Source organism: Hemitrygon akajei, chromosome 6, assembly GCF_048418815.1.
Source record: "Hemitrygon akajei chromosome 6, sHemAka1.3, whole genome shotgun sequence".
Lineage (NCBI taxonomy): Eukaryota > Metazoa > Chordata > Chondrichthyes > Myliobatiformes > Dasyatidae > Hemitrygon > Hemitrygon akajei.
In genome coordinates this window covers 83,170,246-83,185,390 of record NC_133129.1, presented here as the reverse complement: position 1 = coordinate 83,185,390, position 15,145 = coordinate 83,170,246, and the positions used below count along the sequence as shown (strand labels likewise).

At 42.4% G+C, this 15,145-nt stretch overlaps 1 protein-coding gene across 3 annotated transcripts in view; it reads left to right on the top strand.

Annotated features, from left to right (window-relative positions):
* The first annotated feature begins 1,608 nt into the window (after positions 1-1,608).
* Positions 1,609-15,145, top strand: part of LOC140729194 (coiled-coil domain-containing protein 171-like) — a 417,526-nt gene continuing 403,989 nt past the window's right edge. For all 3 annotated transcript variants that reach the window (XM_073048682.1, XM_073048685.1, XM_073048684.1), the window contains exons 1-3: positions 1,609-1,714; positions 2,009-2,192; positions 5,667-5,811. In XM_073048682.1, coding sequence (XP_072904783.1) covers positions 1,618-1,714; positions 2,009-2,192; positions 5,667-5,811 — 426 coding nt within the window. In that variant the 5' untranslated portion in view covers positions 1,609-1,617. The remainder of the gene's footprint in view (positions 1,715-2,008; positions 2,193-5,666; positions 5,812-15,145) is intronic.

Below are 15,145 nucleotides of genomic sequence, written 5' to 3'. Positions count from 1 at the left end.
ATTTTAGCGCTGCGTGTAGCACACCGCTACAGTCTCATTTTTACTATGCACTGTACCAGCAGTTATGGTGGAAATGACAATAAAAGTTGACTTGACTTGACTTAAATAGTATGCACAACAGGACAGTTAATATAATGTAGAAATACAGTTGTGTCAGCATGAATTAATCAGACTGATGGCCTGGTGGAAGAAGCTGTCCCGAAGTCTGTTGGTCCTGGCTTTTATGCTGTGGTACTGCTTCCCGGATGGTAGCAGCTGGAATAGTTTGGGGTTAGGGTGACTCCTTCGGGCCCTTTTTACACACCTGTCTTTGTAAATGTACTGAATAGTGGGAAGCTGTCCGCACCATTCTCTGCAGAGTCCTGTGATTGAGGGAAGTGTAGTTCCCATCCCAGGCAGTGATGCAGTTCTTAAGATTTGGGGGCCCATACCAAACTTCTTCAACTGTCCGAGGTGAAGGAGATGCAGTTGTGCCTTTTGAACCACACAGCCGATGTGTACAGACCACATGAGAACCTCGCTGAACACCTCATTATTAATCTTTTGCACTATATAGTAACTTTTATGTCTTACACTGTACCACCATGGCAAAACAACAAATGCTGCGGCAATTGTCAGTGATAATAAACCAGATTCTAATATGTAATGGATAGATAGCTGGTAACTTATACCCAGGGTTGAAATGTCTAATGCACGTATTTAAGGTGAGGGGTTAAGCTTGGAACACGCTCCCAGGGGTGGTGGCGAAGGCAAATATCATAGAGGTGTTGAAGAGGCTATTCGGTAAGCATGTGGAATGGGGTGGGCGCGGAAGGGATTAGTTACTGTCCCGTACCGTTCTGTTCTTTGTTCTCCCACAACACAGCGTGAGGCAAGGGGTCGCACCGGCCGCAGCCGGACACCAGCCCGCGTCCGCCGGCCCTCCGCCGGCCCTCGGGCCGCCGTGTCGGTTGGTTGTTGTCATCGCGCACGCGGAGCTTCCCCCTGCGGTTACTAGGCTACCGACCGCCTTCCAATCGGATGCCAGCATCCTCGGCTCGCCCCGGAAGCGAAGGAACGGGGGCGGAAGCCGATCTTTAGTTCCAATTTAAATTGTCGGCGTTTCCCGCTCACGGGGCTGGGCTCACCGCAGCTGTGGGACATTTAAAAAAGTCGGCGTGTCAGGCTCTGGCGCCTGTCTGATTAGCAGGTTCGTTCTACTTCAAACTATGTTGATGCTGCATAGCAAGGCCACTGCTGCCCCGGTTTGACCCTCTCAGGCTCTTTTGACATTGTCCCCCACCCACCCCAAATGCTTTCCAATTCCTAGATCGCCGAGGCCGCCTTCCCCTCCCCGAGGGGGCTCTTTCCACCTCGGCACCATATCTTCCGTCCGCGCCCTTCATTTTGCGGCGGAGACGGATTTAGTGTGCCCGAGTTCATCCGACAGCTGCCTAGGGTAACGCGCCGCTGTTTGTTCACAATGACCGGCTGTGAAACGCAACAGTTGTGCCCCTCACTGTCCTGGTGTGCTTTGGTTTCCCTTACTACCCCGCCACCGAGCAGTTCAAGCCTTGCCTCTCAGCAGTTCAGTTGTCAAAAACTTGTTTTCTTTCGCCACCCGCCATCGAGAGCCTGATGCCCCTGATTACAAACACGACTCTGTCCGTGTTCTCCAGCACGAAGTGGTCGCGAAGTCAGGGGGAATATAAGAGTGAGCGGGAGGGAGTCAATAGTAAGTGTTTTCTAACATTGTGTTCCTTTCATATAACTTTCCATTAGGAGTTAGCTTGCTCACAGTTGTCGTAGAATGACATCTAGGTTCCTTAAACATACAGTGATTTAAACCCCATAGTTCACTTCTGAATCGATTTTTTTTTTGGGAGATTATCTAGCCACAGGACTTTGCAAATCGTTTGACCACAAATCCCAAATTCCGAGCAATTTACACAAAGGAGTAAATGTTTTTCCTCTTGCAATTATGTTTTTGCATTTTAATTCTGAAAATACATTTCTCCTTTACATTCAGATTTTAAAATATGTAGGAGTGAAGTAATGTCTGCTGCAGATCTTCAAGTTACATTGCGGAATTCTCTGGAAGGAACAGGTGACAATTCCCAGGCTGTTCAACTGAAAAGTAGTATGGGGTCAAAGAATATTATTCCAAAGTTGCTTTCTCGAGAAAAGCAAAATCCTGCTCATGAAATCAAAAGGTAATGCAGTTGTGATGTTCGTTATTGCTGGCCACAGAGTTTATCATTTAATATGGTTAAAAATGAGTTGTTAAAGATCCTTCCTATTTTGCATTGTTTTGTATTATTAATGATTTTTACATAAAATTCATGAATAAAAGTTTAATCATTGATGTGGTTTGCTTTGCAATTTATGGCAAATAGTCTTAATGGACCTCCAGTGGAATCCTGTGCAGCTTCTAAAGCAACTGTAAAAATCATGGTAGCATAGCGGTTAGGATAATGCTTTAGAGCACCAACCGTCACTGATCGGGATTTGATTCCACCAATTGCCTGTAAGATGTTTGCACATTCTCCCTGTGACTGTGTGGGTTTCCTCTCGGCCCTTCGGTTTCCTCCCATTTTCTGAAGAGGTGTGGTTAATATTAGTGAGTGTGCTATCATGGCCCCAGAAGCATGGTGACCCTTGTTGGTTGCCCATTCAGTCCTTGCTCATTGATATGGTGCCAAAACTATGCATTTCACTTGTGTTTCAATCCCATTGACCTGCACCCAGACCATAGCCCACCATAGTCCTCCCATCCGTGTTCTGATCCAAATTTCTCTTAAATGTTCAAATTGAACCCACATCCACCACTTTCACTGGTACACTCACCACCTAGTAACCCTTGATGTCTAGTTCTAGTGCCACCCAACCTCATTTGCATTTGCTCTATCTATACCTCTCAATTTTGTAATCTCCACTGATTATCCAACACTCCAGGCAATAAAATTCTAACTTATTCAACTTTTCCATAAAACTTGGGTCAAGTCTGGCAACATGTTATTGATAACTTTCCTGTAGGTAGGTGACCAGAACTGCTCACAATACTACAAGTTAGGCCTCACATCTTCAACATAACATCCTAACACCTGCACTCAACGCATTGACTTATGAAGGCCAAAGTGCCGAAAGTCTCTTTATGACCCTATCTACTTGTCATGCTGCTTTCATGATCATAGAGTACAGCATAGTAACAGGCCTTTTGGCCCATCTAGTCCATGCCAATCACAAACAAGAGAAAATCTGCAGATGTTGGAAATCCAATCAACACACAAAAAATGCCAGAGAAACTCAGCAGACCAGACAGCATCCATGGAAACAAATACAGTTTGATGCTTTGGGCCAAAGCCTAGACCTGCTGAAGGGTTTTGGCCTGAAATGTCGACTGTACTCTTTTTCATTGATGCTGCCTGGCCTGCTGAGTTCCTCCAGCATTTTGTGTGTGTTGCTCTAGTCCATGTCAAAACCATTTAAACTCCTTTCAAGGAATTATGGATCTGAATTCTGAGATTCCTCTGATCTACCTTGCTCTTCGGTGCCCGACCGCTCACTGTGTAAGTCCTACACTGGTTTGTACTCCCACATTGCAACACTCACACTTGTCTGCATTAAATTCCATCTGCCATTTTTCAGCCCAGCTTGCAGTGGTCCAGATTCCACCGCGAGCTTTGATAGTTTTCCTCGCTGTTGGCTGCATCCCCAATCTGAATGTCATCAGCAAATTTGCTGATCCAGTTTGTTACATTATCATCCAGATCGTTGATGTAGATGCCATACACCAAGGGACCCAGCACTGATTCCTGTGGCATGCCACTAGTCACAGGCCTCCAGTTAGAGAGGCAACCATTTACTACAACTCTGGCTTCTCCTGCAGAGGCGATGTCTAACCCAATTTACTATCTCATCTTGAATGTCAAACCACTCAGCCTTTTTGACCAGCTTTCCATGTGGAACCTTGTCTTGGGCCTTGCTGAAGTACACGTAGAAAACATCCACTGTCTTGCCTTTATCAACCTTTCCTGGTAACTTCCTTGGAAAAACTCTTAAAATTGATTAGGCATGACCTACTATGCACAAAGGATGTTTTAAATACCTCTGCTAAGACCTCTGCAATGTCTGTCTTTGTGGATGATGTCAGGACATCTTTCAGGAGGGTGAGAAATTGCAAGGTGTCGGGCCCTAAACGTGTACCTTGCAGGGTCCTGAAAACCTGTGCTGAGGCTATCTTCAACGTCTCACTGCTGCAGTCTGAGGTTCCCATCTGTTTCAACAGGGCAATAGTCATACCAGTGTCAAACAGAAACAGGGCGAGCTGCCTCAATACCTATAGCCAGGTAGTGCTCATATCTAGTGTAACAAAGTGCATTGAGAGGTTGGTTCAGTCTGGATTTGGAGTTGTAGTTTAATGCATCTACTTGAGTTATTTATAATACACTTCCTTGTGTCATCTGGATTTGGAGTTGTAGTTTAATGCATCTACTTGAGTTACTTATAATATACTTCCTTGTGTCATCTGGATTTGGAGTTGTAGTTTAACGCATCTACTTGAGTTACTTATAATACACTTCCTTGTGTCATTTCAAAGCTTAGATATGTGGCTTTGAGACTGAATTAAGTCAAATTCTGCTAAGACACATAATAAATGGCTGAAATATTAGGAACATTGATATACAGACGGGAATTGAGGTGCAAGTACATAGTTCTTTGAATGTAGCAACGCAGGTGGATAGGATAGTGAAGAATGGTAAGCTTGCCTTTACCTTGAAAGTCATGAGGGGGAATTGATGGGATAGATAGTCTTTTTCTACGGGCAGGTGACTCTAGAACTGCAGTGGACAGGTTAAGGTGAGTGGAAGGAAGTTGAAAGAAAATACGAGGGGCAAGTTTTTCTACACAAAAGGATAGTGGTTATCAGGGCTGAGCTGCCAGAGATGATCGCAAAGGCAGATAAAATTGATTTAAAAAGGAGTTTGGTCAGGTACTTAGGCAGGGAAGGTATAAAGGAATCTGGGCCTAATGTAAGCAAATGAGATTAGTGTAGATGGGTATCATAGTTGGCATGGTGATATATATATATTGAAAGGCCCTTTTCTATGCCAACTTAAAATCCTTGCAGCTACAGTATCTTTTTCAGTATTGTGTCCTGCTGCCTGGCTGATGTCCTAACCAAGTTACTAATTTACCAAAGGAACTTTATCCAATAGCTTCTGGAAGTTTATAATTTACATACGTGGATAGGAAACTAACAACTGCTGTCGCCTCTTCAAAATATTAAAGCAGATTCGCTAGGCATTTGTTCCAAACTCACGCTTTTTTCTTTCTGAGAAATTGAATTTTCGAGCTGTTTTCAATCCTGAGCTTCTGATTTCTAGACAATAAATTTCAGGCTAACTGTTCTGCCATTCCCTCGTTTCCATCTCTCATCCTTATTAAATGGCAAGGTGATATCTTTGTTTAAATCTAAGGGAAAAGTTTGTGAATTGAAAGCACCTTGGATGCTTATTATTTGGGTACCTTACATGTTGGCACGTACTTTCTTTAAAGCTCTGGGATGGAAATGATTTGTTCCTGGGGACCTGTCACTCTTGAGACAAATTACTTTACCATTGCTGTATTTGGGGTTACCCTGCCTTTGGATGTGTGGTATTCTGTTCTGAGATTTCTTTTTACAGTTTGCAGAGTACCATTGCAGAGCTCCAGAATCAGATTAAACACCTGCAGCCTGCGGATGGGAGTTTCAATCCTACAGATCTCAGGTGGAGACTGAATAAAGTGGAAAAAGAAAAATTGGAACTAGTCAGCAGATTTAATGAAGAGGTATGGTTGTAGAATCATTTGTAGGTACATTTAGTTTTCAGTGAAATTAGTGTCTTTAATAGCATCAATTCGAGTATGATGTGTGTTGAGTAAATTGCAATTTTTAAAAATTATTTCTCTGAATATTTTTTTTCTTTTTTGTTATGCTGTTGTATGGCTTGGTGACCCAGCTTTAAAGATTGTGATCATTGGTATTGCCTCATGGCAGTGATTTAACAATCACTTTTTATATAAAAAGCACAAGAGATTCTGCAGATGCTGGAAATCCAGCACACAAAATGCACACAAAATATCAGAAGAACTCAGCAGGTTAGGCAGAATCTATGGAAAGCAATAAGCAATCTTTTTAAACTTGTGTAGTATCTTAAGACCATAAGACATAGGAGCAGAGCCAGGCCATTTGGCCCATCCAGTCTGCTTCACCATTCCATCATGGCTGATCTATTATCCCTCTCAATCCCAATCTCCTGCCATATCCCTGTAACTTTTGATGCCCTTACTAATTAAGAATCTATAAACCTCTGCTTTAAATATGCCCAATAACTTTGCTTCCACCGCCATCTGTGGCATTGAATTCCATAGAATTATCACCCCAGCTATCGAAATTCCTTCTCTCCCTATTTTAAAGGGATGTCCTTCTTTTCTGAGGTTGTGCCCTTTGGTCCCATACTCTCTATAGGAAACATCCTCTCCCTATCCACTCTGTCTAGGCCTTTCAATATTTGATAGGTTTCAATGAGATCTCCCCTCATTCTTTTAAACTCCAGTGAGTACAGGCCCACAGTCATCAAATGTTCTTTGTACATTAACCCTGAACATTCGTTCTGGTGAACCTCCTCTGGACCCTCTGCAATGCCAGTATATGATTTCTTTGATAAGCGGCCCAAAACTGCTTAGAATACTCCCATGTGAGGTCTGACCTTATAAAGCCTCAGCATTCCAACCTTCCTTTTATATTTTAATCCTCTCAAAATGAATGCTAATGTTGTATTTACCTTCCTTACCGCTGTCTCAGCCTGCAAGTTGACCTTTATGGAATCCTGCACGAGGACTCCCGAGTCCCTTTGCATCTCTGATTTCTGAATTTTCTCCCCATTTAGAAAATACCAGAAAATCCTTCCAGCAAAATGCACGATCACACACTTCCCTACGCTACATTTCATCTGTTACTTGTTTGCCCATTCTCCTAATCCAGGTCCTCTGCAGAATCCCTGTTTTCTCAGCACTGCCTGCCCCTCCATGTATCTTTATATTGTCCACAATTTGGCCACAAAGCAATCAATTCCATCATCCAAATTATTGACGTATAACGTGAAAAGAGGCAGTCCCAACACCAATCCCTGTGGAACATCACTAGTCACTGGCAGCCAACCAGAAAAATTCCCTTTATTCCCAGTATTTGCATGTCAGCCAATCTTCTATCCATGCTGGTATCTTTCCTGTAAAACCATTGGCAACTACCTTGATTCACAGTCTCACGTGCAGCACTTTGTCAAAAGCCTCTGAAAATCCAAGTAAACATTGACTCCAGTTTGTCTGTCCTTTGAGGAAATAACCGGCAGGATTATATCATGCGCCTCCAAGTAACTTGCAACCTCATCCTTAATAATGGACTCCAATATTTCACCAACCACTGAAGTCAGGCTTATTAGCTTATAATGTATGAAATTTTGAAGAGAATAGAAGTAATTGAGCTAATTCTGGTATCATGTACTTCTGAGTATAGGAATAGGAGGTTATGTCAGATTAATGTATGGTTGAAGAGAGGGCTTTAGATTCTCGGATCATTGTTTCTGGTGGGATCTACGCAAAATAGATGGGTTGCATATGAACCAGAATGTATTCAGTGTACTTGTGGGGTGATTTCTTAATGCTGTCAGTTGGGGTTTATCTAACTTACTGTTGGTGAGGGATGGTTGGGAGTTATAGTTAAATCTAGGATGTCTAAGTCCAGTTAGCAGAGCAGACATGGGTGTGATGAGGCATATGGGAGAATGGAAGGTCAAGATGCATTAATTTAATGCAAGATGTTGGGCTTTTGAGACACATGAACTGTAAGCATTGATCAACATAAGGGACTATGAAGTTGCTATCAGAGAAACATGCTTGGAAGAAGAGCAGAACTGGCAACTCAACATTCCAGAGTATTTTATTTTTAATGTAACACACACAGAATGCTGGAGGAGCTCAGCAGGTCAGGCAGTGTGTCAGAGGAAATGTAAAAGTAAGGTTGCATTGTAATATCGATTAGCGGCTCCCACATCTCCTGTAATGAGGAACAATATTGTGGACAGCTCTTCAAACGAGGCCGTATCAATATAGTTTAAGAACTAAGGGGTGATCACTTTTTTGGGGGTATACTACAACTCTTCTAATAGTCAACATGAAATAGAAAAGTAGATATGTGGATAAATCAGAGAGGGATACAAGAAATCTATCCCAGGGTGTTAAGGTAAATGTAAAAGGGAAGTCAGCTTGCTGAGTTCCTTTAGCATTTTGTCTGTGTTGTTCAAGATATCCAGCATCTGCAGAATGTCATGTTTAAGAACTGCTTTACATAGACTTTAGCAAGTGTCTTGACAAGGTTCTGCCTGAAAGACTGGTTCTGAAAGTTTGGGCAGGTGGGATTCAAAGTGTTTTAGCAAATGGATTCAAAATTGGCTGAGTCTCTTCAGAACTGGAAAACAATGAAGCAGAAGGAATTGGTGGAGGTTTGTTTTTCTGACTGGAAGTCTGTAACCAATGGGGTACTACAGCGATCAGTGCAGGGACCATTGTTGTATCTTGCATACACTTAGTGGCCACTTTATTTTGCACACCTGTCCACCTGCTCATTAATGCAAATATCTAATCAGCCAGTCATGTGGCAGCAACTCAATGCATAAAAACATGTAGACATGGTTAAGAGATTCAGTAGTTCTTAAGACCAATCATTGGAATGGGGATAAAATGTGATCTATGTCACTTTGACTGTAGAATTATTTTTGGTGCCAGATGAGTTGGTTTGATCTTTGGGAATTTTCATGCACAACAGTCTCCAGAGTTTACAGAGAATAGTGCGAGAAACAAAAAATCTAGTGAGTAGCAGGTCAAATAGTTCAATTTAATATCAGGGAATATATATAGCAATACATCCTAAAGTTCTTACTCTTCACAGACATCCATGAAACAAGAAACCCCATAGAATGAATGATAGAAACATCAGAACCCTAAAGCCCCCTCCCAAGTTAGCAGCAGCAGAAACATCAATCTTCCCTCACCCCCCATGTGTGCCAGCAGAAGGCACCTGACGCACCCCCACCATGCAAACAATAGCAAATGCCCCCCCAAAGAGACCTTGATAAAGAGTCCATCAAAAACTGCAGTCTATAGCCCAGCACTTCCGTACCTCAAACAGACACTCTCTCTCCATTGAGGGAGAGAAAGGTTGCTCTGCAATGACGAGAGCGGAGACCAGCAGCTTGCTGTTCTGATGTAACAATCTTCTCCGTCGCTTCTTTAAGCCCCCCAACTCGAGGACAGACAGGCTCCCATGTTCCATCAAAAAAAAGAGAAGGATCACTCGAGTACAGGGGCATTTTTCCAACACTGCTTGCTGTCTCCTGATGTTTCCGTCTCCCATGACGCTTCAGTCGGCAAAATCGGATCGTCTACGGGGAAACTCCCCGAAGGCGCACATCTTCCGTGTTCCTGGAGATAGCGAAGCACCAGGCCACACAGCCAGTTCGAAAAGCTGCTGTAGTTTGAACTGTAGATCACAGACTCCGACAGAACCCCAGCCACCTTGAAAAGAAAGGGAAGACATTAGAGAAGAAGATTAAGCTGTTTTGTGGATGAACTGGAAGAAGTTGCCCGGGTCTGCAAAAACTGGTGTTATCAGTAGGCAAAAGTGTCATCATGTTAATGAGAGTGATTAGGGAAGAATGGTCAGACTGGTTCAAACTGACAGGAAGGCAACAGCCACTCAAATAATCATGCGTTATATAACAGTGGTGTGCAGAAGAGCATCTCTGAATGTGCAGCACGTCGAACGTTGAAGTGGATGGGCTACAGCAGTAGAAGAGCACACTGGGTTCCACTCCTGTAGCTAATAAAGTGGCTGCTGGGTGTATATACATAACTTTAGAGTTGTCTGTGTTATGATAAGAAAGTTTGATGTCATATTTGGTGGAGTTGCAGAAGCTGGAAAGTTTGGTGGAGCACTTGGAGATGGAAATTAATACAGATAAATCTAAGAGAATGCATTTTAGTTTGTCTTGTAGTGGCTTGACTTTTACAGCCAGCCTCCCTTCATCGCTGGATCCTCTACAGTTTGCTTATCGTCCCAACCGCTCTACGGAGGACGCAATATCCACCACACTGCACGCAGTTCTCTCTCACTTGGACAATAAAGGCACTTATGCCAGAATCCTGTATATTGATTTCAGTTCAGCGTTCAATACCATCATCCCGCAGAGACTAGTGGAGAAACTGTCGCTGCTTGGCCTTAACACTGCCATGTGTCACTGGATTCTGGATTTCTTGACAGAGAGACCACAGTCAGTCCGTGTTGGCAGGAACGTCTCTGACTCCATTACACTGAGCACTGGATCCCCACAAGGCTGTGTGCTCAGCCCATTGCTGTTTACACTGCTAACACATGATTGTGCAGCCAGATTCAAGGGGAACCTGATCATTAAATTTGCTGATGATACCACAGTGGTGGGGCTCATCAGCAAAAATGATGAAACAATGTACAGGGAGGAGGTCAAACACCTAGAGAGCTGGTGCAGTGACAACAACTTGATGCTTAATGTCACCAAAACCAAGGAGATGATCGTCGATTTCAGACGGTCTCAGCCTGAGCACACACCCCTCAGCATCAGCGGCTCCACAGTGGAGGGAGTGGAAAACATCAAGTTCCTTGGGGTGCAGATCTCGGACAATCTCACCTGGTGTAGCAACACCACTGTGATTGTGAAACGGGCCCAGCAGAGATTGCACTTTCTGAGGAAACTTAAACAAGCATTACTCCCCACTAACATCTTAACTACATTCTACAGAGGAGTGATTGAGATTGTGCTGACCTTTTGCATCACAACCTGGTACTCCAGCTGCAGTGCTGCCGACAAAAAAGCCTTGCAGAGGGTGGTTAGGGGAGCAGAGAAGGTTATTGGGGTCTCCCTACCTTCTGTCCAAGACCTCTTTCAGAGTCGATGCCTCCAGAAGATACGGTACATCATTAAAGACCCCTCACACCCTCTCCATAAACTGTTTGTTCTTCTGCCATCAGGCAAATGTTACAGGAGCATCGAAACAAAAACCACAAGGCTACTAAACAGCTTCCTCCCACAGGCAGTCAGACTGCTAGATAGCTGCTCTACCTGACTCTGCTTTGGACACTTTTAACTTGCACTGAACACTTATAACTTGATTTTAACTGACATGTGGCTGTTGTGTTTTACTATTTATTGTTGTGTTTACTATCTATTGTTGCGTTTGTTATGTTATGATTACACTTGCCCTGGGAAACGCTGTCTCATTCTGCCCTGCAGATCTGATGTATGGTTGAAATGACAATAAAGTTTTTGAATCTTGAATCTTTATAGAAGGAAGGACTGGGGGCTTTGGAAACATTGATAGGCAGAAGCAATTTGGTGTACAAGTTCTTAGCTCCCTGACAATGGTGAAACAGGTGGATAGAGTAATGAAGGAGGTAGTTAACTTTATTGCCTTCATATGGAGGGTTTTCGAGTTTGTGTTGGGACTTTTTATTGTAACTGTACAAGACATTGGTTAGGATATGAGCAACACACACAAAATGCTCAGGAGCTCAGCAGGTCAGACGACATCTAAGGAGGGAAATAAACAATTGGCGTTTAAAGCTGAAACCCTTCATTAGGACTGGAAAGGGAAAATAAAAAGGTGGGGAGGGGGAGATGTATTAACTAGTAGGTGATAGGTGAGGTCAGGTGAAGGGGAAGGTTGGGGGAAGGGGATGGGGGAACAATGTAAGGAGGTGACAGGTGATAGCATTAAAGAAGAAGGAATCTTAATAGGAGAGGAACCTAATAGTAGACCATGAAATAATGAGAAGGAGTTGGGGAACTGGAGAAAAGTGATGTGCAGGTAATGAGGGTGGGGGAGGGGAAGAGAAGGGGTCAGAGAGCAACCAGAATGAGAGGAAAGAAAGGGAGTGGGATTTTGGAAACAGAGGGGAGTGGTTACTAGAAGATGGAGAGATTGATGTCCATGCCATCAGTTTGGAGATGATCAAAGACGGACTATGAGATGTTGCTCTTTCGACCTGCAGCTGGCTTTATTGTGCAGTTGAGGTGGCTTTGGGCAGGCAAGTGCAGTTCTGGTTGCCATGCTATAGAAAATATATGGTAGCACAGGGGGAGGGAGAAGTGCAGAAGAGTCTCTAGGTTGTTGACTGGAATGCACAGCCATGGTTATAAGGAGAGATTGGATGTGCTGTGATTATTTTTAGTGGACTGCTGGTGGCATAGGAGTGACCTTCTGGATGTTTATAATGGAATATTTCAGTTTCTCAGCTTTTTAAGCTAGTTAATAATAGTTTTATTAGACTACAATAGGATCAATGCTGCCCCATTTTTGAAGAATATAGCAGGGCAAATAATTGCAATACGCACAAAATGCTGGAGAAACTCAGCAGGTCGGGCAGCATCCATGGAAACAAACAGTCAATGTTTCGGGCCAAGACCCAATGTCAGCTGGAGATTATTTTGGAAATAAAAGATTAAGTTGCAAGCTAGTTACAGAAGATTCAATATTGTTTAATGTCTTTTCCAGTACACAATTGTAGAGGGATAAGAATGGTCTCTTAAGTTAGGTTCTTGAACAGGATAGAGGCCAATTTCAATGTTTTTACACAGGACTTGGGCAAAGTAGATTGGGAACAGTTAATTGCAGGACATTGTTTAAGGGAAGTAATGAGTTTATGACCTCTATTTATTTATGGTAAGAAATGAGGACGATAAACGTAAGTAAATATTTCAAGGAATATCAAGGATTGGATAAAGGGAACATTACGGAAGCAACACAGCGTACAAATCCTTAGCACTGCAGAAGTGACTGGGGTGGTAAAATGGTAAAGACTGCTTTTCTTAGTCGGGGTTGAGTTTGAGAGTCAGGAAATTATGTTGCAGCTTCATAACGTTACACTTTGGTCACATCTGAAATACCTATTCATTTCTTGTCATCTGATTATAGAAATAATGTGGAGGCTTTGGAGAGGGTACAGAAGAGATTTACCAGGATGTTGCCAGCAATTAGAGGTCATGTGCTATAAGGAGAGATTGAACAAACTTGGGTTGTTTTCTCTGGTGCAGTGGAGGCTGAGTGGTGGCATGATGACGTCGTGGTTAGCACAATGTTTTACAGTACCTGTGACCTGGGTTCAATTCCCACTGCTGTCTGTAAGGTGTTTGGATGTTCTCCCCATCTCCAGTTTTCTCCCACAGTCCAAAGACATACCAGTTGGTAGGTTAATTGGTCATTGTACATTGTCCAGTGATTAGGCTAGGGTTAAATTGTGGGTTCTCGACAGCGTGACTTGGAGCGCAGGAAGGGCCTATTCTAAGTTGAATCTCAATAAATTAAAAAAAAAGTCCTAATAGAGGTTTATAAATTAATGGGAGCCATAGCCAGACTAGACAGCCGGTATCTTTTTCCCAGAGCCAAATATCTACTACCAGTGGACGTGCGTTTAAGGTGAGGGGCAAGTTAATTTTTTACATAGAATGGTGGGTGCCTAGGATGCACTACTGAGATGGTAATGGAGGCAAATATGAGAGAGGTGTTTAAGAATTTCTTCGATAGGCACATGAATCTGTGGAGAATGGAGGAATATAGTCATTGAATAAGCAGGAGGGGTTAGTTTATTTGGGTTTTTAATGACTAGCTTAATTAGTCTTGCACAACGTTGTGGGACAAGGGGTCTGTCCCTGTGCTGTACTGACCTGTGTGCAGCTGGCAGGTATAGAGAACTAACAGGAAATGAATGGGCTTTTACGAGCATACAAGGTATAGGAGGGTATTGGAAATTAGCATGGCAAGAGTGGTCTGCCAGGTAAATAGTATCACTGCCAGGTAAACTTGAGGAAAACAGTAAACCTTTTATAAATATTAAGGGAAAGAAGATGTCTCATTGGGGATTAAAGGAGCAATTTGTGTATGGAGACAAAGGACATTGGCGAGATTTTAAATGAATACTACTTACTGGTATATTGCTAATAATTTACTATGATCACATGAACCGTGATCTAGTGAAAAATATTTGTTTGCATCTCATTATCGAGAGTACATTGACATTGTAAAAGAAAACAATGCAGAGTATAGCGTATCAGCAACAGGGAAAGTACAGTTTAGGTAAACAAGGTACAATGGTGAATACGGAGGTGGTGAAATTTCAGAATAACATCATTAAAAAGGAGGTATTAGAGGCGTTAGAATGCCTACAGATGGATAAATCCCCAAGGCTTGATGAGGTATGTCCCAGGCCACTATGGAAAGAAATTGCTCGTGTGCTGATACATTTTTTAATCTTGGCTTACTCTTTTTATTCAATAAAGTTAGCAGGAATAACTTGGGTAATTATATGCACAAGATTCTAATGTAAACAATAGGGAAAATTGGGAAAAAATGAGAATCTGAATTAATGTACACTTGGAAAGGCAGTGACTAATCAAAGACAGCATATGTAACTTTGTTAGAAAGTGACCCATTTGTTTATGCTTCAAAAAAATTCAATCAATGTGTATTACTGAAGGTAGTGCATTTGATGGAAGACAAAACTGCAGATGCTGGAATGTGAGTCAAAAAGCGAAAATGCTGGAAATACTCAGCCAAGCAGCCTCATGAGAAGACCTGTTTAAATTGAAGATGAATTTAATTTTTATGATACACTTATAAAACTTGTTCAATGAACTCCCCTTTTAAGAAAATAGTAATTATTATTTTGAAGTCTGTATCAGATCTAGCAACTGGTTATTTTCAATCCTATAGTCGTAATAATCTAAACATAGAAAACCTACAGCACAATATAGGCCCTTCGGCCCACAAAGTTGTGCCGAACATGTCCCTACCTTAGAAATTACTAGAGTTACCCTTAGCCCTCTAAGTTGCATGTGCCTATCCAGAAGTCTCTTAAAAGACCCTATTTATGTTGCAATATGTCTGTCCTGGAAAGGATCAAAAAATCTTTTCTGTTTATTATTGATGATTAATATCTTTGTTTTGATTTGTCCTCCTGGGAATTACAGTAGAGAAAATGTGTAAACTGAATCTTCCCCAATGTTAAGTGGAAGAACTGGAAGAAATATTTGAGCTT